Below are 26,935 nucleotides of genomic sequence, written 5' to 3'. Positions count from 1 at the left end.
TAGGAACATCAGGGGCTCTCCAAACGTGACATGGTGTCCGATCTTGATTCCAGCCAATTTGACATTCAAAACCTCAAATGATGCTCCTTCCCTACTGAGCTCTGCCATGCGCCTAAAGTGTGGTCTTCAAAAACAAAGAAGAAAGGAACAGGCCATACAAGGGGATCACCAGAGACAGGACAAATAGTGTACAAAATATTCAAGTTTTTTGGACAAAAAAAAAAGTTGCAAAAAACATTAAAACTGGTCACACATGTGACACAACTCGATAATTACGGGGCTCATAATAGGGCCAACCAGCTAAAACAAACTCCACAACAATAGAATATGAATACAGACCTAATGGCCATATAAGCAGCATACCATCTAGAAAATACCTCTACACAAGACTTATTCATATATACGATGTATAATCAAAATGGAAACATCATAGATTATAGTTGATGAGTGCCCACCTGGGCCACAATGCTGGCAGTCACCTGTAACCACACCACACAGAATACAAAAAGGTATAAGCACGATAGCATGGGCAGCCTACCGATAAATAGTGCTTGAACGTTGCAAAGCATATGGGCCCATGTGGCTAGGCACCAATGATGCGATATAGCGGTGCACAAAAGGTTAATGGTAAAAGCTGAAAGACACCATCTGTGTATAATAGCACAGAGTGGTGTTCATCTGGTAAAGGGACCCATGTGGAGAAGGATTAGGCAGAGCAGAGACCCGACGCGTGTCGCCACCCTCAGTGGCTTCAACAGGGGTACCTGTTCCAAGTCACCTGTGAGCTCTGTTATATACCTCTGTGAAGCCCTTGGGGGTTCAAAGTGCTCCCCACACATTTAGATAAGTTCCTTAAGGGGTCTAGTTTCCAAAATGATGTCACTTGTGGGGGGTTTCCACTGTTTAGGAACATCAGGGGCTCTCCAAACGTGACATGGTGTCCGATCTTGATTCCAGCCAATTTGACATTCAAAACCTCAAATGATGCTCCTTCCCTACTGAGCTCTGCCATGCGCCTAAAGTGTGGTCTTCAAAAACAAAGAAGAAAGGAACAGGCCATACAAGGGGATCACCAGAGACAGGACAAATAGTGTACAAAATATTCAAGTTTTTTGGACACAAAAAAACATGCAAAAAACATTAAAACTGGTCACACATGTGACACAACTCGATAATTACGGGGCTCATAATAGGGCCAACCAGCTAAAACAAACTCCACAACAATAGAATATGAATACAGACCTAATGGCCATATAAGCAGCATACCAGCTACAAAATACCTCTACACAAGACTTATTCATATATACATCCTATAATCAAAATAGAAACATCATAGATTATAGTTATAGAATCATAGAATCGTAGAGTTGGAAGGGACCTCCTGGGCCATCTGGTCCAACCCCCTGCTCAAAGCAGGATTCGTTAAATCATCCCAGTCAGATGTCTGTCCAGCCTCTGTTTGAAGACATCCATTGAAGGAGAACTCACCACTTCTCGTGGCAGCTTGTTCCACTCATTGATCACTCTGTCAAAAAGTTTTTTCTAATATCTAATCTGTGTCTCCTCCCATTCAGTTTCATCCCATTGCTTCTAGTCTTTCCTTGTGCAAATGAGAATAAAGATGATCCTTCTACAATGTGACAGCCCTTGAGATATTTGTAGACAGCTATTAAGTCTCCTCTCAGTCTTCTCTTTTGCAAACTAAACAATCCCAAATCCTGCAACCTTTCCTCATAAGACAGGGTTTGCAGACCGGTCACCATTCTGGTTGCTCTTTTCTGAACTTGCTCCAGCTTGTTGATGTCTTTTTGAGGTCTGACCAAAGAGGAGTAGAGGGAAATAATGACTTCACGTGATCTAGACTGTATGCTTCTGTTAATACATCCTAGAATTGCATTTGCTTTTTTTGCTGCTGCATCACACTGTTGACTCATATTCAGTTTGTGATCTATTAGTATACCCAAGTCTTTTTCACATGTGCTGTTGCTTAGGCCTATTCCTCCCATTCTGTATATGCTTTTTTCATTTTTATTGCCCAGATGTAGTACTTTGCATTTTTCCCTGTTAAAAACCATTCTGTTAGTTGCTGCCCACTTCTCCAGTTTATTTATATCTTTTTGAATCCTCTCTCTCTCTTCTCTAGTATTAGCTATCCCTCCTAGCTTTGTGTCATCAGCAAATTTAATCAGTTTACCCTCAATTCCTTCATCTAAATCGTTGATAAAGATGTTGAACAATAAAGGGCCCAGGACAGAGCCCTGTGGTACCCCACTTGAGACATTCTTCCAACTGGATGTGCAGCCATTTACGACCACTCTTTGGGTCCGATCACTAAGCCAGTTATGAATCCACCTAACAGTTGCCTTGTCCATTCCATACTTAGTCATTTTTTCAATAAGGATTATATGAGATACTTTGTCAAATGCTTTGCTGAAGTCAAGATATACTATATCTACAGCATTTCCTTGATCCACCCAATCAGTGATTCCGTCATAGAAGGAAATTAAGTTAGTCTGACATGACTTATTAGTTACAAACCCATGCTGACTCTGTTTAATCACTTCATTCTTATCAAGGTACTGACATACATGTTGTTTAATAATTTGTTCAAAGATCTTTCCTGGTATAGAAGTTAGACTCACCGGCCTATAGTTGCCTGGGTCCACCTTCTTCCCCTTTTTGAAGATAGGAACAACATTTGCTCTTCTCCAGTCTTCTGGGACTTCTCCTGTTCTCCAAGAATTTTCAAATATTATGGAGAGGGGTTCAAAAATTTCTTCTGCTATCTCCTTCAGTACTCTGGGGTGTAATTCATCTGGACCTGGAGACTTGAATTCATTTAGGTTAGCTAAGTGTTTCCTCACTATCTTTCTGTTTATAGATATCCTGGATTCTTCTATTCCCTTAATAGGACAGTGAAGAACAGTTGATGTCACATTTCCTTTCTGAGAGAAAACAGATGCAAAATAGGAATTTAAAAGTTCGGCCTTCTCAACATCCTGTCTTACCATTTCATCATTTTCATCCTGTAAAAATCCTATAGCATCTTTGACTTTTCTTTTACTTTTGACATATCCCCAAAATCCTTTATTATTGCTTTTGACATCTCTTGCAAGCCTCAATTCATTGTCAGCTTTAGCTAATCTGATTTGTGCCCTGCAGGTTCTGCAGACAGCATTATATTCTTCTTTAGATATGCCTCCCTCTTTCCATTTTATAAACATTTTTTTCTTCCTTTTTAGCATGTGCTTAAGTTCTGTGTTCATCCATCCTGGCTTCCTTAAATGCTTCCTATTCTTCCCTCTTTTTGGAATTGTTAACAATTGTGCTTTGAGAATTTCATTTTTCAAGATTTCCCATCCTTCCTGGACATTTTTGTCTTTAAGGATATCCAGCCATTGGATCCCTCCAATTCTCTTTCTGAATCCCTTAAAATCTGCCTTTCTGAAATCTAACCTTGACGTCTGAGTCTTCACAGGTCTTCCTCCTCTAGTTATCCAAAATTCTAAAATAGCATGGTCGCTACCTCCTAGGGTCCCAGCCACTTTTACCTCCTCAACCATTTCCTCCCTGTTTAGAAGGATTAGATCCAAGGTAGCAGTTCCCCTTGTTTTCTCCCCTACCTTTTGGAAGATAAAGTTGTCAGCAAGAGAGGATAAGAATTTCCTTGACCTGTTAGTTTTGCCTGAGAGAGATTCCCAACAAATGTCTGGATAGTTGAAATCTCCCATGACAACTATGTCATATTTTTGGGAGAACTTGGCCATTTGATGCATAAAGAGTTCATCCATATCTTCAGCTTGCACAGGTGGCCTGTAGTAAATGCCTACAATGGTGTCCTTTCCATTGTTCTGTCCTTGTATTCTTACCCAAACAGTTTCCACAGAACTCCTAGTCTCTGAAGCTTCAATCTCTGTGCAGATATACGCATTTCTAACATACAATGCAACACCCCCTCCTCGTTTATCAAGTCTGTTTCTTGCAAATAAGTTGTATCCTTCTAGTCTTGTATTCCAATCATGTGTATTGTCCCACCAAGTTTCAGTGATTCCAATGACATCATATTTCTTTTCCTGCGTTAGTAGTTCCAATTCTCCTTGTTTGTTGCCCATGCTTTGTGCATTAGTATAGAAACATTTTAGTTTGTGATTGGTTTCTCTTTCTCCAATATTTTTATTAATTAGATTCTTTTGTCTTTGTTCTTCCTGTTCTTCCTTTCCACTTCTAATAGCAGAGTTCTCAATAGCATTTGTCAGGTGTATGGCTTTTTCTAGTCTTTTGCTTCCCTTCCCATGTTGTTCTAGTTTAAAGCTCTCCTTACAAGTGTAGCAAGACGACTTCCAAATACATGTTTTCCAGTCTTCGTAAGGTGCACCCCATCTCTAGCAAGTAGTCCATCGTAAAGGTACCTCACTCCGTGATCCAGAAATCCAAATCGTTGCTGACGGCACCATCGACGTAGCCAGTTGTTCACCTGCAGAATCTTATTCCACCTCCTTGTTCCATGGCCATCCACTGGGAGGATGGAAGAGAAGACCACCTGCGCTCCCAGTTCTTTCACTTTCTTGCCTAAGTCTTCAAAGTCTCTGCAGATGGTTTCCAGGTCGTTTCTTGCGGTGTAGTTGATGAGTTCCCACCTGGGCCACAATGCTGGCAGCCACCTGTAACCACACCGCACAGAATACAAAAAGGTATAAGCACGATAGCATGGGCAGCCTACCGATAAATAGTGCTTGAACGTTGCAAAGCATATGGGCCCATGTGGCTAGGCACCAATGATGCGATATATCGGTGCACAAAAGGTTACTGGTAAAAGCTGAAAGACACCATCTGTGTATAATAGCACAGAGTGGTGTTCATCTGGTAAAGGGACCCATGTGGAGTAAGATTAGGCAGAGCAGAGACCCGACGCGTGTCGCCACCCTCAGTGGCTTCGACAGGGGTACCTGTTCCAAGTCACCTGTGTCCATATATACCCTTGAAGATTAGTAATGAAGCGCAGCTGCGCTACTTACCAGGCTAGCGTGGGGAGCGATGTAACAGCCATGGCCCTGAAAAGTGTATGGCCAATGATAGCGGTGCATAAGTCATGGTGGGTGTGTACCCAAAAATATTGGCGCATAGAACAGCCACTCAGTACTGCGCCTAACCCCATGCACACGTGCCGGCTGGTGCAGAGCAGGATGTACGTCATCCCTAAAGAGTGGGTTGCCGTGGCAACCAATAAACAAAGAAAACGGCGCTATAGTCACAGAGCAGCAGAGCTCTTCACCTACTGCGCATGCGTCAAGCGTGATGGAATCAAAAGTACACAGACAAATCACACAGACTGCCATGGTAGCCAGTTAAACAAAATAGCTGCGCATGCATCGTAATCACCTCAGAGGGAGCATTAGCTCCCTACGCTAGCCTGGTAAGCAGCACGGCTGCGCTTCACTACTAAACTACAAGGGTATATATGGACACAGGAAAATTAAAAAAAATCATTTTTTTTCACAAAAATTATCTGTTTGCCACCAATTTTTTATTTTCCCAAGGGTAACAGGAGAAATTGGACCCCAAAAGTTATTGTGCAATTTGTCCTGAGTACGCTGATACCCCATATGTGGGGGGAACCACTATGATCGCCTAACTGCGATCTTTGGGAGGCAGAATGAACAAATCCATAAAAGGTGAAGAATTGGTGTTATTTTTTACGCCGCTCCTCGTGCGGTGTTAGTGACATGGCGGCTTTATTCTTCGGTTCGGTGCGATTACAGCGATACCAGATTTATATCCTTTTTCACGTTTAGCTTCTGTCACACTAAAAGACGCTTTTTTTGGAAGAATTTTTTGTAAGAAGTTTTTGCATCGCCGTATTTTGAGAGCTATGATTTTTCCATATTTTGGCCGACAGAGTCATGTGCGGGCTTGATTTTTGCAGGACGAGCTGACGTTTTTATTGGTACCATGATCAGACACAAAACGGTTTTTGATCGCTTTCTATTCCGATTTTTGTGGAGGCAGAATGAACAAAAAACAAATTCAGGAATTATTTTTTTCTCCGTTCCGCGTGTGGTAAAATTGATAAGGCAGCTTTATTCTCCAGGTCACTACGATTACAGCGATAACTGATTTATATCTTTTTTTTGTTTTGGCGTTTTTTTTTTTCACAATAAAAACTTTTATAGAAAAAAATAATTATTTTTGCATCACTTTATTCTGAGAGCTATAACTTTTTTATTTTTTCGCTGATGGCTCTGTATTGCGGCTCGTTTTTTGCGGGGCAAGTTGACATTTTCAGCGGTACCATGGTTATTTATATCCGTCTTTTTGATCATCTGTTATTCCACTTTTTCCAAGCGATATGATGATACCACTTGGAGAAAGTATAATTTGCTTTTTTATGTTTTTTTTTACGGCGTTCAAAGAATGGGTTAACTAGGGTGACACTTTTATAGGCGGGATTTTTACGGACGCGGCGATACCAAACATTTGTTTTTTTTTACTTTATTCACATAAAAATGTGAATTTATTGGGAGATTTTTTTATTATTTAATATAATTTTTCCCTCGTCCCTTTATGGGACTCTCACTTTCAATTGATGGTATAATACATTGCTCCAGCATTGCAGTGTATTAGGCCTACGCTGAAAGCGGCTGAGACCGTGCTGTGAGCTGTGAGCATGGTCTCAGCGGCTTTCTGTAGCTGGATGACCTGGTGAATGTCATGACAACCCCCAGGGGCATCATGGCACAGATCGGGCCCCCCGATTACATCGCAGGGACACCAATCTGAGGCAGAGGGAGCCCCCGACCCTCTGCCTCCCCCCCGAACGCTGCGATTGCGCTCAATCGCAGCAGTCAGGGACTTAACAGCCAGGGGTGGTGCGGACGCCGCTCCTGGCTGTCATTGCAGGATGCTCAGCCACCGCAGCGCTGAGCTCCTGCACTGATTGGGCAGGAGAGGCTGAAATTTCGGCATCTCCTGCCTGATTGCTGCTGTGTTTGGTCAGTCAGACTGACTGACCAATCACAGCGCTCTGGGTACAGGGACCAACTGCAAGGGTCCCCACACCTCATCCCATGCCTGTCAGCTGTCAGACAGCTGTCGGCACTGAACTGTCACTGCGTGTTTTACACTCAGTGACAGTTCAAATGCATGACGTGCACAGTCCGTCATGGTGCGGGAAGTTACACCCGGCCATGATGGACTGTGCACGTCCATGAACGTTAATGGGTTAAGTAAAAAAAATGAGTAACTAATGGTAAAACCTCTTTGGGGTAATTAGAGTATGGGTCTCAGTGGCTCTTGACAATATAAACTATCGTAAAGGCCAATATTTTCTATCACATAAGTTTCAACAAGAAATATACTTTTACATAGAACTATTTATAAGAGAGCAGAGCTGACGGGTGACGAATTTAGATCTTAGGCATTTGGAAGAGGTAATGGAGACCTTTCATTAAGGACTAACACGGAGATACAGACTCAGATAACTGAGGCAGGGCGATCCCACCATAATTACACTATCATACCGGTAAAAAAAGATCATACACCCCCGACAACAACAAACGAGGGGAGAACACTAAACTGGAGCTGCCCTCATTTATGGTGGAACATTGGAGCCACTATGAGTCCTGACCGGAAGAGTAGAGAAAGTATTAGCGCCCCCATTTCAGGAGAGATTGTGCAGTAATCTGAATTCCTTAGGATGGAAAACATAATGGAATTCATGACTTTTAGTAAATCTATGAAACCAGGGCTGGAGCCATGATGTGCCATCCTGGATGAGCTGCACTACCTGTGCCACATGCCAGAAAGCATTGGCACTGAGATGTGGTCTGTGGTCCCCACCTGCAGAACCACTCCTTTATTGAGGGTGTCTTGATAATTGCCAATAATTTCCATCTGTTGTCTATTCCATTTGCACAACAGCATGTGAAATTGATTGTCAGTCAGTGTTGCTTCCTAAGTGGACAGTTTGATTTCACAGAAGTTTGATTTACTTGGAGTTATATTCTGTTGTTTAAGTGTTCCCTTTATTTTTTGAACAGTGTATATTACAGCCATCAGCCACGCACAGCTTAGAGATCTATCATGGCACTGGTGGAATGTTTGTCCTGGAGATTATCACAATCCTCCTTGAAGTTAGTTTGACCAGAAAGACTGGACCTGGTCTTGTAGGGACCATGAGACATTCAGCAGCACAGAAGGGAGAGAAGATTCATCCGATAAGATCTCAGGGATCTAGGAAGCCAACAGCATCATTACCCTCCGCTTTCTCTTACAGGCCCAGCATAAGATTTTTCTTCAAGTGATTTTCTATCTTGTCAGCACATTCTACGTACGCTTCATTTGGCTTTATAGTTTACAGATCTGGGCAGGTAACGGTCAGCGTCTTCTAATTTAGGAAGGTGCATCTTCAAGGCTGTAATTTTTATAGAAGGGCTTTCAATGCCCAAAGTCACTTTAACAGTTTTTAGTGGAGGAGAATATAGTGGTAGGGAGGCAAAAGGGTGATCACATGATTGTGATGCGGCAGGACTACACCACCGATAAAGCAGCCACAGCCGGTGACTTTGCTGAGAAAGGAGTAGACATCTAACTCTGTGTTCAGTGTGACTCTTTAAGAGCGCACTCGGCCTATATTGGGTCAGGTACAAGCAATCATATAGATCTCTCTTTAAGGGATCACCCTCACACTAATACCAGGGGGTAGGTGGATCCTCCAGGTTGTAAGTTCTATAGAAAAGGGCTTTCAATGCCCAAAGTCATTTGCACAGTTTTAGTGGAGGAGATGTTGTGGTCTAGAGGCAAAATAGTGATCATGGTAATACGGCCGGACTACACCACCGATAAAGCAGCCACAGCCGGTGACTGAGAGGAATCTGTGACTTCTCTACATTCAGTGGTTACTACTCACCTGGGTAGTCATATGTGGGAATCTCCTCTTTACACCGCTCATCATCTCTCACATATGTCTCTGTAGTGTTAATATGGGTCAGATCTTCACCCTGAAACAAATATTGTAAAAGTCACAGACAGATGGAGAAATCCCATCTATGATCAGCTCTAATCCTGCCATCTCCACCGTTCTCATTACACAAGTATAAAACATATAATACTGGTGGATAAAACAAGACTGAGCACAAGACCTTCACAGCCGTCTACACATCATAGGGGAGATCTCCTGACACCTTCTCTCCATCTACCTGATGATCCTGAGGAGCACTGGGATCTTCTTGGTTACAGTCCTGTGGAAGAAGAGGACGGGGACATCTCTCTGGTGCTGTCCTCTTACTGGATAGATCTGGAGGAAACACATACAGTACAGGGACTGAATTCATTCTCTACATACAGATAATTATAGGCCGTGTGTATTTAGTCCTGTCTATTACCTGGAGATGTGAGGGGCTGGGGAACCTCCATTATGACATCCTTGTACAGATCTCTGTGTCCTTCTAAATACTCCCACTCCTCCATGGAGAAATAGACGGCGACATCCTGACACCTTATAGGAACCTGACACACACAATGATACCGTCATCCCCCGATCCCTTCATAGTGTTACTGTATAATGTCCCAGCATTCCCAGCAGTGTCACCTCCCCAGTCAGCAGCTCAATCATCTTGTAGATGAGTTCTAGGATCTTCTGGTCATTGATGTCCTCATGGATCAGGGCGTGAGGTGGAAGCACCGTGATTGGGCTCAGGGGTCTTCCCCATCCCTCACACACAGGGTCCTGACAGCGATCACTAGAGGTCTTCTTCACCACTGTGTAATCCTGGTTATGGAGAGACACAGTAATAAATCTCACTACAGACATTCCCAGAGTCCTCACCTCTCCAGTTCTGTCCATCTGTTATTCCCATAGATAAGGATGATGTAATGTGACGTCATCAGAATCTCTCACCTCTCCAGTGAGACGGAAGAGGATCTCTAGGGTGAGGTGTAACATCCTCTCCGCCATCTTGTCTCTGTCCATATCCATCCTTGATGGGTAAATCAGGAAAATTCTCTTCTGTAGAAGATCTTCACTGAGAGGATCCGATATTGTAGAGACCTGAATGAGAAGAAGATGATCCGATGTAACATCATAAGAATCCTGTGTAATAATACAATTACTGGAGATAATAAGGGAAACATATGAGGAGATTTATTATCTTACAGGGTTTAGTTTTCTTCCCTGACATCTACTAATAAAACCTATATATTTAGGCCACAGACAACAAGCAGTTTCCTCCTCGGAGTCGGCAGCTGAACACGTTCCTCATAGACTCATCTTCCATAACGCTAATTCTCGTCTCATTACCGACACTGGAATCGGCATTAGCAATACTGCAGGAGATATTCATTACACGCGACATGAGAAATAACTCCTTCATGATGAGGACGACATCTTCATCTTCTACTGCGGCTCTAGAGACAGATTTGGCCAGAGTCGGTCACTGCCTCCATCCCCACCGGCCGTCTATATGAAGGTTTCCCGTCTTCCCCGCACTGGAATCTTCTCTCACGTTAGATCTCAGCTCTGAGTCACACACAGAAGTTTGAGGCTTTTCTGGAAGAACAGGACAGGAGAGATCTGAGGCCGAGGTCTCCATGTACAGGGTTTCCCCTCTGGATAAGAGGCTTTTCTATCCCTTTCCCCCCATTAGAGGGGACACCTGTGGATATCGGGGTCTTTACCGGCTGCAGTCCTGGGGGGATTTACTCGGTAACATGGACGTTGGACAAACGTCACCATCAATTACCATCAGAGTGAAGGAACATCGCTCCTCTATTCAGCTCTATGGATCCAGGATGAAATCCACTGCGGCCCCTGCAAGAATAGAGCAAAGTCTGGTGAGACCCCCGAGGCCGGAGATTTCTACAGCTGCTCTGTGTGCACAGGACCTGTGAAGAGGTCACAGGAGGGGCGGAGTCAGGAGTCACATGATCAGGGGCCTCAGTGTGTGCAGGACTCTGCTGTGCTGGTTGTCATGGTGCTGGATGAGGGGAAGTTTATGTGTGTGGGGTCAGGAGGGGTTTACAGGGTGGATGTAGCAGAGCCGCGTGTGTACAAGGTGTACGGAGCGAAGCCGCGTGTGTATGAGGTGTACGGAGCTGAGCCGCGTGTGTACGAGGTGTACGGAGCGGAGCCGCGCGTGTACGAGGTGTACGGAGCGGAGCCGTACGTGTACGAGGTGTACGGAGCGGAGCCGCGCGTGTACGAGGTGTACGGAGCGGAGCCACATGTGTACAAGGTGTGTACGGAGCGGAGCCGCGCGTGTACGAGGTGTACGGAGCGGAGCCGCGCGTGTACGAGGTGTACGGAGCCGCGTGTGTACGAGGTGTACGGAGTGGAGCCGCGCGTGTACGAGGTGTACGGAGCGGAGCCGCGCGTGTACGAGGTGTACGGAGCGGAGCCGTGCGTGTACGAGGTGTAAGGAGCGGAGCCACATGTATACAAGGTGTGTATGGAGCGGAGCCGTGTGTATGAGGTGTACGGAGCGGAGCCGCGTGTGTACGAGTGTACGTAGCGGAGTTGTGTGTGTACGAGGTGTACGGAGCGAAACCGCGTTTGTGTGGACCCCTCTGTGTACTCTACACCCCCATCTTCAGTCACAGACCCTTGTGTACGCTGTATACACCCGTATACCCCCAGCTTCAGTCACAGACCCCTCAGTGTACGATGTATACACCTATATTCCCCCAGCTTCGGTCATAGACCCCTCTGTGTATGCTGTATACACCCGTATACCCCCAGCTTCGGTCACAGACCCCTCTGTGTATGCTGTATACACCCGTATACCCCCAGCTTCGGTCACAGACCCCGCATCTCTCACACTGTAAAACTGACGCCAGACACACAGGGTAAAACTGCAGTCGTCGGTCTCTCATCTCTCGCACTTATACTGATAACGAACCCTCCTACAAACCGTGAGAACAAAGTAATTACTACAGGACTGTCTGAGAAAGGGATTTATTCTATAAGAAACGCTGGGGCCACAAATGAGAATAACATAATGTCTTTCATAGATACAGTTGTGGCCAAAAGTATTGACACCCCTGCAATTCTGTCAGATAATACTCAGTTTCTTCCTGAAAATGATTGCAAACACAAATTCTTTGGTATTATTATCTTCATTTAATTTGTCTTAAATGAAAAAAAAACACAAAAGAGAATGAAGCAAAAAGCAAAACATTGATCATTTCACACAAAACTCCAAAAATGGGCCAGACAAAAGTATTGGCACCCTCAGCCTAATACTTGGTTGCACAACCTTTAGCCAAAATAACTGCTACCAACCATGAATGAGTTTCTTACAATGCTCTACTGGAATTTTAGACCATTCTTCTTTGGCAAACTGCTCCAGGTCCCTGATATTAGAAGGGTGCCTTCTCCAAACTGCCATTTTTACATCTCTCCACAGGTGTTCTATGGGATTCAGGTCTGGACTCATTGCTGGCCACCTTAAAAGTCTCCAGTGCTTCCTCTCAAACCATTTTCTAGTGCTTTTTGAAGTGTGTTTTGGGTCATTGTCCTGCTGGAAGACCCATGACCTCTGAGGGAGACCCAACTTTCTCACACTGGGCCCTACATTATGCTGCAAAATTTGTTGGTAGTCTTCAGACTTCATAATGCCATGCACACGGTCAAGCAGTCCAGTGCCAGAGGCAGCAAAGCAACCCCAAAACATCAGGGAACCTCCGCCTGTTTGACTGTAGGGACCGTGTTCTTTTCTTTGAATGCCTCTTTTTTTCTCCTGTAAACTCTATGTTGATGCCTCTGCCCAAAAAGCTCTACTTTTGTCTCATCTGACCAGAGAACATTCTTCCAAAACGTTTTAGGCTTTTTCAGGTAAGTTTTGGCAAACTCCAGCCTGGCTTTTTTATGTCTCGGGGCAAGAAGTGGGGTCTTCCTGGGTCTCCTACCATACTGTCCCTTTTCATTCAGACGCCGACGGATAGTACGGGTTGACACTGTTGTACCCTCGGACTGCAAGGCAGCTTGAACTTGTTTGGATGTTAGTCGAGTTATCCAACATCTGCACAATCTTGCGTTGAAATCTCTTGTCAATTTTTCTTTTCCGTCCACATCTAGGGAGGTTAGCCACAGTGCCATGGGCTTTAAACTTCTTGATGACACTGCGCACGGTAGACACAGGAACATTCAGGTCTTTGGAGATGGACTTGTAGCCTTGAGATTGCTCATGCTTCCTCACAATTTGGTTTCTCAAGTCCTCAGACAGTTCTTTGGTCTTCTTTCTTTTCTCCATGCTCAATGTGGTACACACAAGGACACAGGACAGAGGTGGAGTCAACTTTAACCCATGTCAACAGGCTGCAAGTGTGATTTAGTTATTGCCAACACCTGTTAGGTGCCACAGGTAAGTTACAGGTGCTATTAATTACACAAATTAGAGAAGCATCACTTGATTTTTCGAACAGTGCCAATACTTTTGTCCGCCCTCTTTTTTATGTTTGGTGTGGAATTATATCCAATTTGGCTTTAGGACAAATCTTTTTGTGTTTTTTCATTTAAGACAAATTAAATGAAGATAATAATACCAAAGAATTTGTGTTTGCAATCATTTTCAGGAAGAAACTGAGTATTATCTGACAGAATTGCAGAGGTGTCAATACTTTTGGCCATAACTGTATTGACAGTGAGGGCGACTTCCACTTTGCCGCAATGTGGATTTTAGTGGCCATACATAAGTAGTTTACTAGCTTCTGAAAGCTTTTTTGAAGCCGGGAAGGCCTGGTTCCCAGTAAAAGGGTAGAAGGTTCCAGAACAACCGGTCCATCATACATCATGCTATCAGATGCTTCACCTTATCCCAAAACCCAGAAACCATTGTACAAGACCACCAAATAGACTCTGTGCAATAGTTTTAAGGAGGTGTAGGGATTCACTCTGGTAGGTAATGGCAGGGCTGCAATAACGAGGCAACACACAGGCTTAAAGTCCAATTTCAGTGGTTTAATGTCACGTTGTAAACAGCAGATTAACAGAAAGTAAGGAAAAACAGAAATATACTCCAGCTTGGAGAACCACTGGTCCCATACTCACCACTTGCACGAGACGGGCTTAACTAAGCGGCTGACAGGTCCGCGGCATCTGCCAGGTGCCATTCCCAGGGTTGTTGAGAGTCTTGCTGCTATAGTCCTGCAGCACGGGGATCCTGTGTACGTGTTCAGGCTAAGTCCAGCCAAGGTCCTGTAACTTCCAGACACACACTCACCATGTGCCAAACACCAACCTCCATTACATAGCCCATATCCCCTCCTACAAGTGAGGTAAACATCACATAAGCTGATGATCACGTGACCATGACATCATCGCAGGTCCTGCCTTTATGGAAAAACCCAGCCAAACATTAACCTGCTGGGAGAAATGTATCTCCCATCCAGTAAAACACCCTTTACTGTACCACATACAGTACCTCCCTCCTATGTTCAACCCTAAGGGGTGGACACATGACATACAGTGAACTCTGGACAGGGCATCTGCATTCCCCTGTAGTCTGATCCCAGCAAAGAGCAAACAGATGAACGGCATACTAGGGGGCACAAATCACCACATTACCAGACGGAGCTATTTATCTGAAGTATTGCGGCATATGATTCAGTCAAAAAATGGAGGTGCTTGCATGAAAAAACATGAATATTTCAATGTGAAGCAAAAAAAGAAATATGCAGCACTCACCGATATAGCTGAAAAACTGTGAGTCTTTATTTCACATAATTTCCATCAAATGTGTGGACATGCAGGACGTGGAGGAATGCTAGGGGAGGGAGGTGCCGGACATCGGCCGTTTCACCATTACTCGCTTCTACGGGTCCAGGTGAGGGGATTAGCTAAAGGTCATTCCCTTTATAGGATCACAGACCTTACTAATTAACATACATAACAAGTTGTGAAACAAACATTTACAAAAAAATATATAGTTATACAATATACAGAGTGCAAGATACTAGTAAGGAATAAATCTTTCCATATCGATTTACAAGATAATCTATATTTTTACAATATCATAGGAAGATTATAATCTAAATAACTTTACATACAATTTTTTATATAACATTTTTTATAAAAATACTGATAGATCGATCCGGTCATTTAGTCCCAAAGGACCTTGTGCTTTCGCTTTCAGGATCCATTTTGCTACTTGTTGCAATAAAGCTTTGTCATAGTTACCTCCTTGAGGTGGAAAATTGACCTTTTCAATCCCTGCAAAACTCAGCTACATTGGTGAGTGCTGCATATTTCTTCTTTTTTCACTTTACATTGAAATATTCATGTTTTTTCATGCAAGCACCTCCATTTTTTGGACTCAAGTGTTGCAGACGATCGAGAGGACTCAAGCATGCTTACTTTTCCTTCTACCTCTAATAATTCGCCCCCTTTAGGAAAAAACAAGACGAGGCCGGATAATTACAAAATCAAGGAAAAAACGCAAGCAAGTATCATGGAGGAAATAACACCTCCAATGGACAATCTACGTATAATAAACCTTTCAAAGCGCCAATTATCCAGTGAACATACTGAAGTTCTATCTAAAGGCTTAAATTTTTGTATTCCAGAAAAATTTGATTATGTCGATTTTAGGATTGAATTGTTTAAAAGTATAAGAAAGCTACATCTTAAAAAATCTTTTTCCAGTGTTTCAGCTGCAGTTTCTGTTCCTATACATGAAGGTGAGAAACCTCCAACTATTGGTCCTTTAGGCTTTATGCTAAATTCAGATATCTGTCCCAGACAATTTTTAAGTGATGTTGAAATGTTAATGAGTATAACTGAACCGGATTTCTCCCTGGAATCAGTTAATTCCAACAAAGAAATACCAATACCTTTTAAAGGAGGAATAAAATCAAATTTCATGCCTCCTATATCTCCTGGGAACAGTATCGATCTTTTCCATGATATGGTCATCAAGGATGTAGAAGCTTTACTCTATCCCATGTCAGAAAAAAATTTGAGAGCATCTGAGATGAAAGCTTTGCAAGAAATGAAGGGATGGAGTGATACTGTGTTCAGGAGATCTGATAAAGGAGGGAATTTGGGTCTTTTGGATAAGACATACTATATACAAGATGCCGTAAATCACTTGAATGATAGTAATACCTACTGTATGCTAAATGACAACCCTTTGCATAAATATAAGGACAGATTAAGATCTCTTTTAAGAAAGTATGTTCAATTGGGGATATTATCAAAAAAGAGAGCAGAAAAACTCTTTCCAGAATACCCAGAAATTCCCTATTGGTATAGTGTGCCAAAAGTGCACAAGTCTTTAAAAGAGCCTCCGGGTCGCCCTATAATTTCAGGGAAAACTCTTTGACTGAACCACTTTCACAATACTTAGACTGGCTACTAAAACCTTTACTAAAAGCTGTGCCATCCTTTGTAAAAGATTCAGGAGATTTATTGAAAAAATTGAAAGATTTCCATTGGCAACCACATTTCTCCCTTGCATCTATTGATGCTGAGAGTCTATATACCCGCATCCCCCATGATAAAGGCATAGCAGCAATAAAGGAGATTTTACACAAACAAATCACAGGATTTTATTTCCTTTATTATCGAGTCACTCGATTGTCATTGTGATTGGCATTGTGTGTCAATTATGTTTTGACACATAATGCCTTCAAATTTCTGGATAAGTGGTATATACAAAGGTGGGCACAGCAATGGGCACGCCAGTCTCTTGTGTCATACAAAGAGTGGGCACAGCAATGGGCATGCCAGTCTCTTGTGTCATACAAAGAGTGGGCACAGCAATGGGCACGCCAGTCTCTTGTGTCATACAAAGAGTGGGCACAGCAATGGGCACGCCAGTCTCTTGTGTCATACAAAGAGTGGGCACAGCAATGGGCACGCCAGTCTCTTGTGTCATACAAAGAGTGGGCACAGCAATGGACACGCCAGTCTCTTGTGTCATACAAAGAGTGGGCACAGCAATGGACACGCCAGTCTCTTGTGTCATACAAAGAGTGGGCACAGCAATGAGCACGCCAGTCTCTTGTGTCATACAAAGAGTGGGCACAGCAATGGACATGCCAGTCTCTTGTGTCATACAAAGGGTGGGCACAGCAATGGGCATGCCAGTCTCTTGTGTTTATGCAAATTTATTCCTAGCACGGTTTGAACAGTTTTATATAAAAACAGCCCTAAATCCACACTTAAGACATTTACAAGCATATTTTCGCTTTGTGGATGATATTTTTATTATCTGGGGGGGTTCTCTGGAAGAATTTGCAGATTTTGTAAAATACCTGAACAATGTGAACAGTGACAACATGCGCTTCACATTTTCATTTGGGGGAAACACAATAGATTTTCTTGATGTCAAATTTAAAATAAAAAATGGCTCTTGAAAAACAGAAGTGTTTAGAAAAGAAACCGCAACAAATAATTACTTACATTATAAGAGCGCTCGCCCATTACACACTAAAAAGGGACTTCCATATAGTCAAATGCTAAGAGTAAGAAAACTGAATAATGATGAAACCATTTTTAATGAACAAATTTCTGAGCTGAAACAACGTTTTTTGCAAAGGGGATACCCTATGACTTTATTAAATGAAGCATATGAAAGGGTAAAACAATTTTCTCAGATGGATTTATTAAAGGAAAGGACTAAAAAATTAAATAGTGTAGTCAAACCTACAAAAAAATTTAATTTTTGTTTCAAACATAGTGCAATGGATAGAGCAATCCATGCAGCAGTGAGAAAACACTGGCATCTCATTGATGCAGAAAAAACCTTACACACAGATGGTAAATTAGTTCCTCAATTTGCATACAAAAGGGCACATAATATAGGGGATTTATTAGTACATCATAGACTTCGTCCCCCTCAAAAAAATTGGCTACGAGATTTATCAATAAAAGGAAATTATAAATGTGGTCACTGCAGATACTGTCATCTTCATCTGACAGGGAATTCTATACATTTTGGCTCTATGGAACATAAGGTACAAAACTACATTTCTTGCCAAACTAAATTCGTGGTTTATATTATTTTTTGTCCATGTGGTTATTTTTATATTGGAAAAACTATAAGACCACTTACGATACGTTTTGGTGAACACTATAGATCTATTACATCAGGAAAGGGATCACTGCGATTAATCAAGCATATTCAAGATGTGCAGAAAGCTAACCCAGAAATTTTGAGTTTTGCAGGGATTGAAAAGGTCAATTTTCCACCTCAAGGAGGTAACCATGACAAAGCTTTATTGCAACAAGAAGCAAAATGGATCCTGAAAGCGAACGCACAAGGTCCTTTGGGACTAAATGACGGATCGATCTATCAGTATTTTTATAAAAAATGTTATATAAAAAATTGTATGTAAAGTTATTTCGATTATAATCTTCCTATGATATTGTAAAAATATAGATTATCTTGTAAATCGATATGGAAAGATCTATTCCTTACTAGTATCTTGCACTCTGTATATTGTATAACTATATATTTTTTTGTAAATGTTTGTTTCACAACTTGTTTTGTATGTTAATTAGTAAGGTCTGTGATCCTATAAAGGGAATGACCTTTAGTTAATCCCCTCACCTGGACCCGTAGAAGCGAGTAATCGCGAAACGGCCGTTGTCCGGCACCTCCCTCCCCTAGCATTCCTCTAACGTCCTGCAAGTCCACACATCATATTGATGGAATTTATGTGAAATAAAGACGCACAGTTTTTCAGCTACATCGGTGAGTGCTGCATATTTCTTCTTTTTTCGCTTCACATTGAAATATTCATGTTTTTTCATGCAAGCACCTCCGTTTTTTGACTGAATTATATACCGCAATACTTCAGATAAATAGCTCCGTCTGGTAATGTGGTGATTTTGCACCCTAGTATGCCGTTCACCTGTTTGCTCTTTGCTGGGTACATATTGGGCTGTTATGAAAGAGTCACCGTAGGAGGCAGACACAAAAATAGAAGCTACGTCCAGAAAACCAGAGAAGTTGGCAACTATCAGATTGCAGACCCCTGAACCTATCAACACAACTAGCAGTAGCCGTGGGGGGTTCCTACGGTGCCCTAGACCCCTCGATCACAGCCGGAGAGCTAAATAGCCTAAAGACAGAAAAGGAAATCTAAACTGCCCCAGAGCAGACCCCAAAGTAAAAGGTAGCCCCCAACATATAATGACGGTGAAGCAAGATGAAAAAACACTCACACAGATAGAAAGATAGGCTGAGCAAACGATGGGGCCCAAACTAACTAAACAGGACAGGAAAGGAAGGTTGCTGTCTGCAATCTGCCAAAACCCTATCAAAGACATAAACCAACAGGCTGATATGGAAAAAGACCTTGAAGCAGCTAGGCTTCAAAAGCTATATCAGCACTCAGGTACTTTCTGAAGACAGAGCTAAAGGAATTCAGCTCACCCCAGCAGGGAATGGCAGAAATACAGAAAAACAAAGCAAAACAAAGTCAAAGCCAAAATGCAAAAGGCAGAGCAGAAAACTTAGCTTTAGAGGAGCAGGAATTCAGACTGGTCTCCAAGGATCCCACAGAGAAATCACCCGCAGGGCAGAAGGGCGTCAGCGGCCTTATATCCAGTCAGTCACTCCACTCAGCCAGTCATCATCACTAGGCTCAGGTGCTTGATAATCAGGCTCACTACCTTTCTTTACCAGAAGAGGGAGTTCATCGGGCCTCAGTAGTGAAGGGGAAAATGAACTCACAACATTGGGCCGTCTGAAAACTGAGTTTAGTCTAGGACAATTTGTCTGCACTACTAACAGCAGTTACAATACCAAACTAGGGCAGACCCTATAGGAGAAAAACACAAGAATTATACTGTATTTTCACATACTATCTATTCCTGACACTGGAGTGGGTTATAAACTTACACAGTATATAGTCTGAGGTCTGGGATCTGCCAATATGGGGCTAGTTTTCTGACTGTTTCGAATAACATGATACATGATTTTATTTTTTTCTTTTGTCCAGTCTCACTTGAATATAGGTCAATATTAAATAGTCTCCTGATGAGTCGCCTTTGGTCAGGACGATGAAACCCGTAGAAATGAGAGGCTTGGAGAGTGAGTGTGTATACGTCAACTCACCCTATATACTGAACTGTGGGGTACATGTTTTTTCTATTAGTCACCTACTGACTAACCTTCAGGAGGTGAATTATGGGTATAGTTTTACATTTGGAATTAATAAAGTTTAGTTTTATCCTTTTGGCAGAAAACATGAGGAATGACAAGAGACAACCCATTTAAGAAGATTCAATTTTGGTTAAAACTATTCCAACACTATGAACACAAAAAAGGCTTCTCCCCTATGTGACATCTCTGATGTTTATTAACAGTTGATTTCCAAGTAAAATCATTTCCCAGATTAAGAAAATGAAAAAGGCTTCTCCACTGTGTGACTGCTCTGATGTCTAACAAGAAGCTCTTTCCGGTTAAAACATTTCCTACATTCTGAACAGGAAAAAGGCTTCTCCCCTGTGTGACTGCTCTGATGTCTAACAAGAAGCGCTTTCCAGGTAAAACATTTCCCACATTCTGAACAGCAAAAAGGCTTCTCCCCTGTGTGGGTTCTCTGGTGAGTAACAAGATTCCATTTCTGGTTAAAACATTTCCCACATTCTGAACAGGAAAAAGGCTTCTCCCCTGTATGGATTATCTGGTGCTTAACAAAATCTGATTTCTCGTTAAAACATTTCCCACATTCTGAACAGGAAAAAGGCTTCTCCCCTGTGTGGGTTCTTTGATGGCGATCAAGACTTATTTTCCATTTAAAACAGTTCCCACATTCTGAACAGGAAAACGGCTTCTCCCCTGTGTGATTTCTATAGTGAGTAACAAAATGTGATTTCTGGATAAAACATTTCCCACATTCTGAACATGAAAAAGGCTTCTCCCCTGTGTGACTGCTCCAATGGCGATCAAGACGTGCTTTCCAGCTAAAACATTTCCCACATTCTGAACATGAAAAAGGCTTCTCTCCTGTGTGAGTTCTCTGGTGTGTTACAAAATGTGATTTCTTGTTAAAACATTTCCCACATTCTGAACATGAAAATGACTTCTTTGCTTTAGGAGCAGTTTGTTTTTTAATGCCTCTTTTGTGACTTTGATTTTCCTTAGTAGTCGGTAATGAATCAGAAGATGGGACCTGTTTCATAGGATCAGATGACAGATCTTTGCTTTGAATGGATGATGATATATCTGGAGTAATGGCATTCACTTCAGTTGTATCTTGTAGGATCTCAAGATCATCAGATTTAAAAATTGAAGATGTCAGCTGTCCCTCTGTTCTCCTGGTACAGTCATCTGCTAAGATAATAAAACAAAGTTTTTTAATAAAATATCCTTGAGTTTTATATTTTTGAACATTTCTACTTAAACTGTCCATAAAAATGGCAAGCTATGTAAAAAAACTTTAACCCCTTTCTGCCATATGACGTACTACCCCGTCCATGTGCCCTGGGACTTAATTCCCAAGGACAGGATAGCACGTCATAGAGATCAGCGGCGCTCACAGGGTGAGCGCCGCTGATCACGGCCGGGTGTCAGCTGATTATCACAGCTGACACGTTAGCCCCTGGCACACTGCGATCAAACACGATCGCAGTGTACCGGGGGTTTAGGGAAGCATCGACAGGGAGGGGGCTCCCTCCGTGCTTCCCTGAGACCCCCAGCGCAGCGCGATGTGCTGCGCTGGGGGCCTCCTTACCTGCAGGTCCCTGGATCCAATATGGCTGCGGGGACCTTCAGGGGCCTGCAGGGAGGCGGCTTCGTCAGTGCCTGCAAAGCGCAGGCATGATGAAGCCTTGGGCAGTGCCTATGTGAGATCGCTGATCTGTCACAGCGATCTGTGATGTGTCAGATCAGCGATCTCACACATGACAATGATTTCCCCCCTGGGACAGTATAATAAAGTTAAATAAAGAAAAATAAGAGTAAAAATAATTTATAAAAAAAAATCGCTAAATTTAAAAAAAAAAAAATATTCCCTAATAAATTCATTTTTTGGAAATGAAAAAAAACAAAACAATAAAAGTACACATATTTAGTATCGCCGTGTCCGTAACGACCCACCCTATAAAACTGTCCCATTAGTTAACCCCTTTAGCAAACCCCTTAAAGAAGAAAAATAAAAAAATTATGCTTTATTATCATACTGCCAAACAAAAAGTGCAATAACGCGCGATCAAAAAGATGGATATATATAAACATGGTACCGCTGAAAACGTCATCTTGTCCTGCAAAAAACAAGCCACAACACAGCGTCATCAGCGAAAAAATGAAAAAGTTATAGCTCACAGAATAAAGTGATGCAAAAATAATTATTTTTTATATAATAAAGAAATAAATGAGGTATCGCTGTAACCGTACTGACCCGAAGAATAAAGCCGCCTTTCAATTTTACCGCATGCAGAATGGTGTAAACGCACCCCCAAAAGAAATTCTTGAAATGCTGGTTTTTGTTCATTCTGCGTCCCAAAAATCGGAATAAAAAGCAATCAAAAATGTCACGTGCCTGTAAATGGTTCCAATAAAAATGTCAACTCGTCCCACAAAAAATAAGACCTCACATGACTCGGTGGGTCAAAATATGGAAAATTATAGCTCTCAAAATCTGGTAATGCAAAAACTATTTTTACAATAAAAAGCGTCTTTTAGCGTGTGACAGCTTCCAAACATAAAAACCGCCATAAATAGTAAATCAAACCCCCCGTTATCACCCCCTTAGTTAGGGAAGAATAATAAAATAAAAAAAATGTATTTATTTCCATTTTCCCATTAGGGCTAGGGTTTGGGTTAGGGGTGTGTTGGGGTTAAGGTTGGAGTTAGAATTGGGGGTTTCCACTGTTTGGGCACTACAGGTGCTCTCCAAACGCAACATGACGTCTTATCTCAATTCCAGCCAATTCTGCGTTGAAAAAGTCAAACAGTGCTCCCTCCCTTCCAAGCTCTGCCATGCGCCCAAACAGTGTTTTACCCCCACATATGGGGTAGCAGCCTACTCAGGACAAATTGCAAAACAACTTTTGGGGTCCAATTTCTCCTGTTACCTTTGGGAAAATAAAAAAATTGGGGACTAAAAGATCATGTTTGTGGAAAAAATATGATTTTTTTATTTTCACGCCCGGGCGTTATAAACTTCTGTGAAGCACTGGGGGGTTCAAAGTGCTCACGACACATCAAGGTAAGTTCCGTGGGGGGTCTAGTTTTCAAAATGGTGTCATTTGTGGGGGGTTTCCACTGTTTAGGCACATCAGTGGCTTTCCAAACGCGGCATGGCGTCCAATCCCAATTCCAGCCAAAAAAGTCAAATGGCGGCCTTTCCCTTCCGAGCTCTGCCATGCGCCCAAATAGTGGTTTACCCCCACATGTGAGGTATCAGCGTACTCAGGACAAATTGCACAATAACTTTTAGGGTCCTGTTACCCTTGGGAAAAAAAATTGGGGGTGAAAAGATCATTTTTATGGAAAAAGTATGATTTTTTAATTGTACGGCTGTACGTTATAAACTTCTGTGAAGCCCTTGTGGGTTCAAAGTTCTCACCACATATCTAGATAAGTTCCTTGGGGGGTCTAGTTTCCAAAATCGGGTCACTTGTGGGGTTTCCACTGTTTAGGTACATCAGGGGCTCTCCAAACGTGACAAGGCGTCCGATCTGAATTCTAGCCAATTTTGCATTGAAAAAGTCAAATGACGCTCCTTCCCTTCTGAGCTCTGCCATGCGTCGAAACAGTGGTTTCCCCCCACATATCAGGTATCAGCCTACTCAGGACAAATTGAACAATATCTTTTGCAGTCCAATTTCTCCTGGTACCCTTGGTAAAATAAAAAAATTGGACCTGAAGTATTTTTTTTGTGAAAAAAAGTTAAATGTTCAGTTTTTTTAAACATTCAAAAAATTCCTGTGAAGCACCTGAAGGGTTAATAAATTTCTTGAATACGGTTTTGAGCACCTTGAGGGGTGCAGTTTTTAGAATGGTGTCACTTTTGGGTATTTTCTATACTAATACTGTATATATATATATATATATATATATATATATATATATATATATATATATATATATATATGAGAGAGAGAGAGCCCTTAAAGTGACTTCAAATGAAAGTGACTTCCTAACAAAAAAAAATTTTGGTTCCAAAATTGTGCTGATTTAAAGTAAACATGTGGTAAATGTTACTTAAGTTTTTTGTGTGGCGTATCTCTGTGATTTAAGGGCATAAAAATTCAAAGTTGGAAAATTGCAAAATTTTCACCAAATTTTCATTTTTTTCACAAATAAACGCAAGTTATTTGAATGAGATTTTACCACTAACATGAAGTACAATATGTCACGAGAAAACAATGTCAGAATCACCGAGATCCATGGAAGAGTTTCAGAGTTATTACCTCATAAAAGGACAGTGGTCAGAATTGTAAAAATTGGCCCGGGCAATAACGTGCAAACCACCCTTGGGGCTTAAGGGGTTAATTATTTACCAAGACAATGACAGTTCACAGTCTAATAAAAAACCTTGTTGGATGAACCAGTAGTGTGTGGTGTTCACCTGTTTGTTCATTCTGCCTCCCAAATATCGAATAAAAAGGAACCAATCAATGTTATGTAGGCGAAAATAATACCAATTCTCATCTCACAAAAACAAGTCCCCACTCAGGTCCATCATCTGTCAGTGGAAAAACAGATAAGGCAGGTTACAGTTAGTGCCATAGTTAGGGTTAGTGTTGGGGCTAAAGTAAGGGTTTATTCTAAAGTTAGGGTTTATTCTAAAGTTAGGGTTAGGCAAAAGAATTAGACTTTTCTCTATTGTCTCCCAAATAATTTGGTCACATCAGAGTTTTGTATTTCCGGAAAAAAATATAAAAAAAAGTAAAAATGGCCCGTCAGTGTTATAGTGCAGAGGAGGCTTATCCACTTTCATGTTCTGACAGTGAAGAAAGTGCAGTGTCAGATGGCAATGTGGATTTCGAGGGCTTTAGTAGCAGCGACAGTGATAGCTCAGAAATGAGCAGTGATTCCGGTCCATCCTCACACACAAGGTCCAGTACAACAAGAAGGACAAATAGCGCTTCTGGAGAAATGTCTCCAACTCAGGGAACAATGCCCAGTACTAGCGCTGTCCCTAGTGCTCGGGAATTGCCGCACACCAATGTCCAAGGGGCTTTGCCTCTTGATGTAGCATTTCCCAGATGGGAGGCTTCGGATTCGGCTAAACCATTCATCGCTCATTTTAATGCCATTCCTGGTCTAAATGTGGAGGTGGTGGAAAATTTTGGACCAATTATTTCAAAGAGGGCAAGGTTCAGAATAAAGCTCTATAAAATGTGTGAGAGTTCAACCGGATACACATCAGCTTTTCATATTTATGAGGGGAAAGACAGCCAACTAAACCCACCAGGATGCCCTACTTATCTGGGGACATCTGGAAAAATCGTTTGGGAACTGATAACTCCATTTTTACAAAAAGGCTACAATCTGTATGTTGACAACTACTACACCAGCATACCCCTATTTAAAAGTCTGGTTGTACATAACATAGGGGCTTGTGGGACCATTCGCAAAAACCGTCAGGGGTTTCCACAATCAGTGGTCAAAAAAATTTCCGAAAGGGGCAGTCAGGGGTTTTACGCAATAGAGAGCTGCTTGCCCTTAAGTATAAGGATAAAAAAGATATTTTTATCCTGAGCTCGATCCACACAGATGCCACAAGAGCCACTGCAGACCAACAGGGATCCACTACTCCAAAACCTGTGTCTGTCATTGACTACCACAAATATATGGGGGTGTGGACCTTGCAGATCAGGTTCTACAGCCATACCAGGTATCAAGAAAATCATATATCTGGTATATAAAGTTAGTCATTTATTTGTTTCAGGTGGCCACATATAATTCTTTTGTGTTATACAAAAAAGGTCACTGAAACAGGGATTTTTGTGATAAACTCACCGTAAAATCCTTTTCTCCGAGACGCTCATTGGGGGACACGGGTAATGTGGGTGTATGCTACTGCCGCCTGGAGGCTGACACTAAGTGAAAAAAAGAGGTTAGCTCCTTCTCTGCCGTATACACCCTCGCCTGGATTGCGGGCGGAAACCAGTTTAGTGCAAAAGCAGTAGGACAACAACAAAAATCAGCCTTAATGCAGGTAACAATATGTTTAGAAAAGAACCACCCTAATATCATCGAAAATGCATATTAATTAAATAAACAAGAGCTAACTGGCTATCAGGGTGGGTGCTGTGTCCCCCAATGAGCGTCTCGGAGAAAAGGATTTTACGGTGAGTTTATCACAAAAATCCCTGTTTCTCCCTCGCCTCATTGGGGGACACAGGTACTGTGGGACGTCCTAAAGCAGTTCCTGGGTGGGAAGTTGACTCACCGATCCAAGCTACATGCACCTCCTGTCTAAAAGGTGCGCCACTGCTGCTTGGAGAATCCTTCTACCTAGGCTCGCATCCACTGAAGCCTGAGTATGGGTATTGTAATGTTTGGCAAACGTGTGCAGGCTGGACCAGGTTGCTGCCTTGCAAATCTTTTCCATCGAAGCCTGGTGCTGAAGTGCCAAAGAGGCGCCCACTGCCCGAGTAGAGTGTGCTCTGATCCCTGCTGGAACCGGCGCACCCCTGATGTGGTAGGACTCCTGAATAGTCAAATGAATCCACCTCGCTATGGCCGATTTTGAGGCCACGAGTTCCTTCCTGCGCCCCTCGGGGAGCAAGAACTGCGTGTCTGTCTGCCTAAAGGGTGCCGTCCGTGACACGTACCTCCTGAGGACTCTTACCAGGTCCAACGTGTGAAGGGGCTTTTCCACTCGGTGTGCCGGTGCTGGACAAAATGAAGGCAAGACAATATCCTCATTAATGTGAAACGAGGAAACGACCTTCGGTAGAAAGGGGGGAGCTGGTCTGAGAACCACCTTATCCCTGTGGAAAGTGAGAAACGGGGCTCGACAGGATAGGGCCGTC

General features: G+C 42.4%; 1 protein-coding gene across 1 annotated transcript in view; it reads right to left on the bottom strand.

The window, feature by feature from the left end:
- The window catches only part of LOC141072506 (uncharacterized), a 43,089-nt gene that overhangs the window by 4,196 nt on the left and 11,958 nt on the right, over window positions 1-26,935 (bottom strand). Inside the window, 1 exon segment of the mRNA XM_073559782.1 lies at window positions 20,389-21,278. Coding sequence (XP_073415883.1) covers window positions 20,389-21,278 — 890 coding nt within the window.

This window comes from Dendrobates tinctorius, unplaced genomic scaffold (assembly GCF_039654945.1).
Source record: "Dendrobates tinctorius isolate UK_male_01 unplaced genomic scaffold, ASM3965494v1 ptg000274l, whole genome shotgun sequence".
Taxonomy (NCBI): Eukaryota; Metazoa; Chordata; class Amphibia; order Anura; family Dendrobatidae; genus Dendrobates; species Dendrobates tinctorius.
This window is presented reverse-complemented; position numbering and strand designations above follow the sequence as displayed.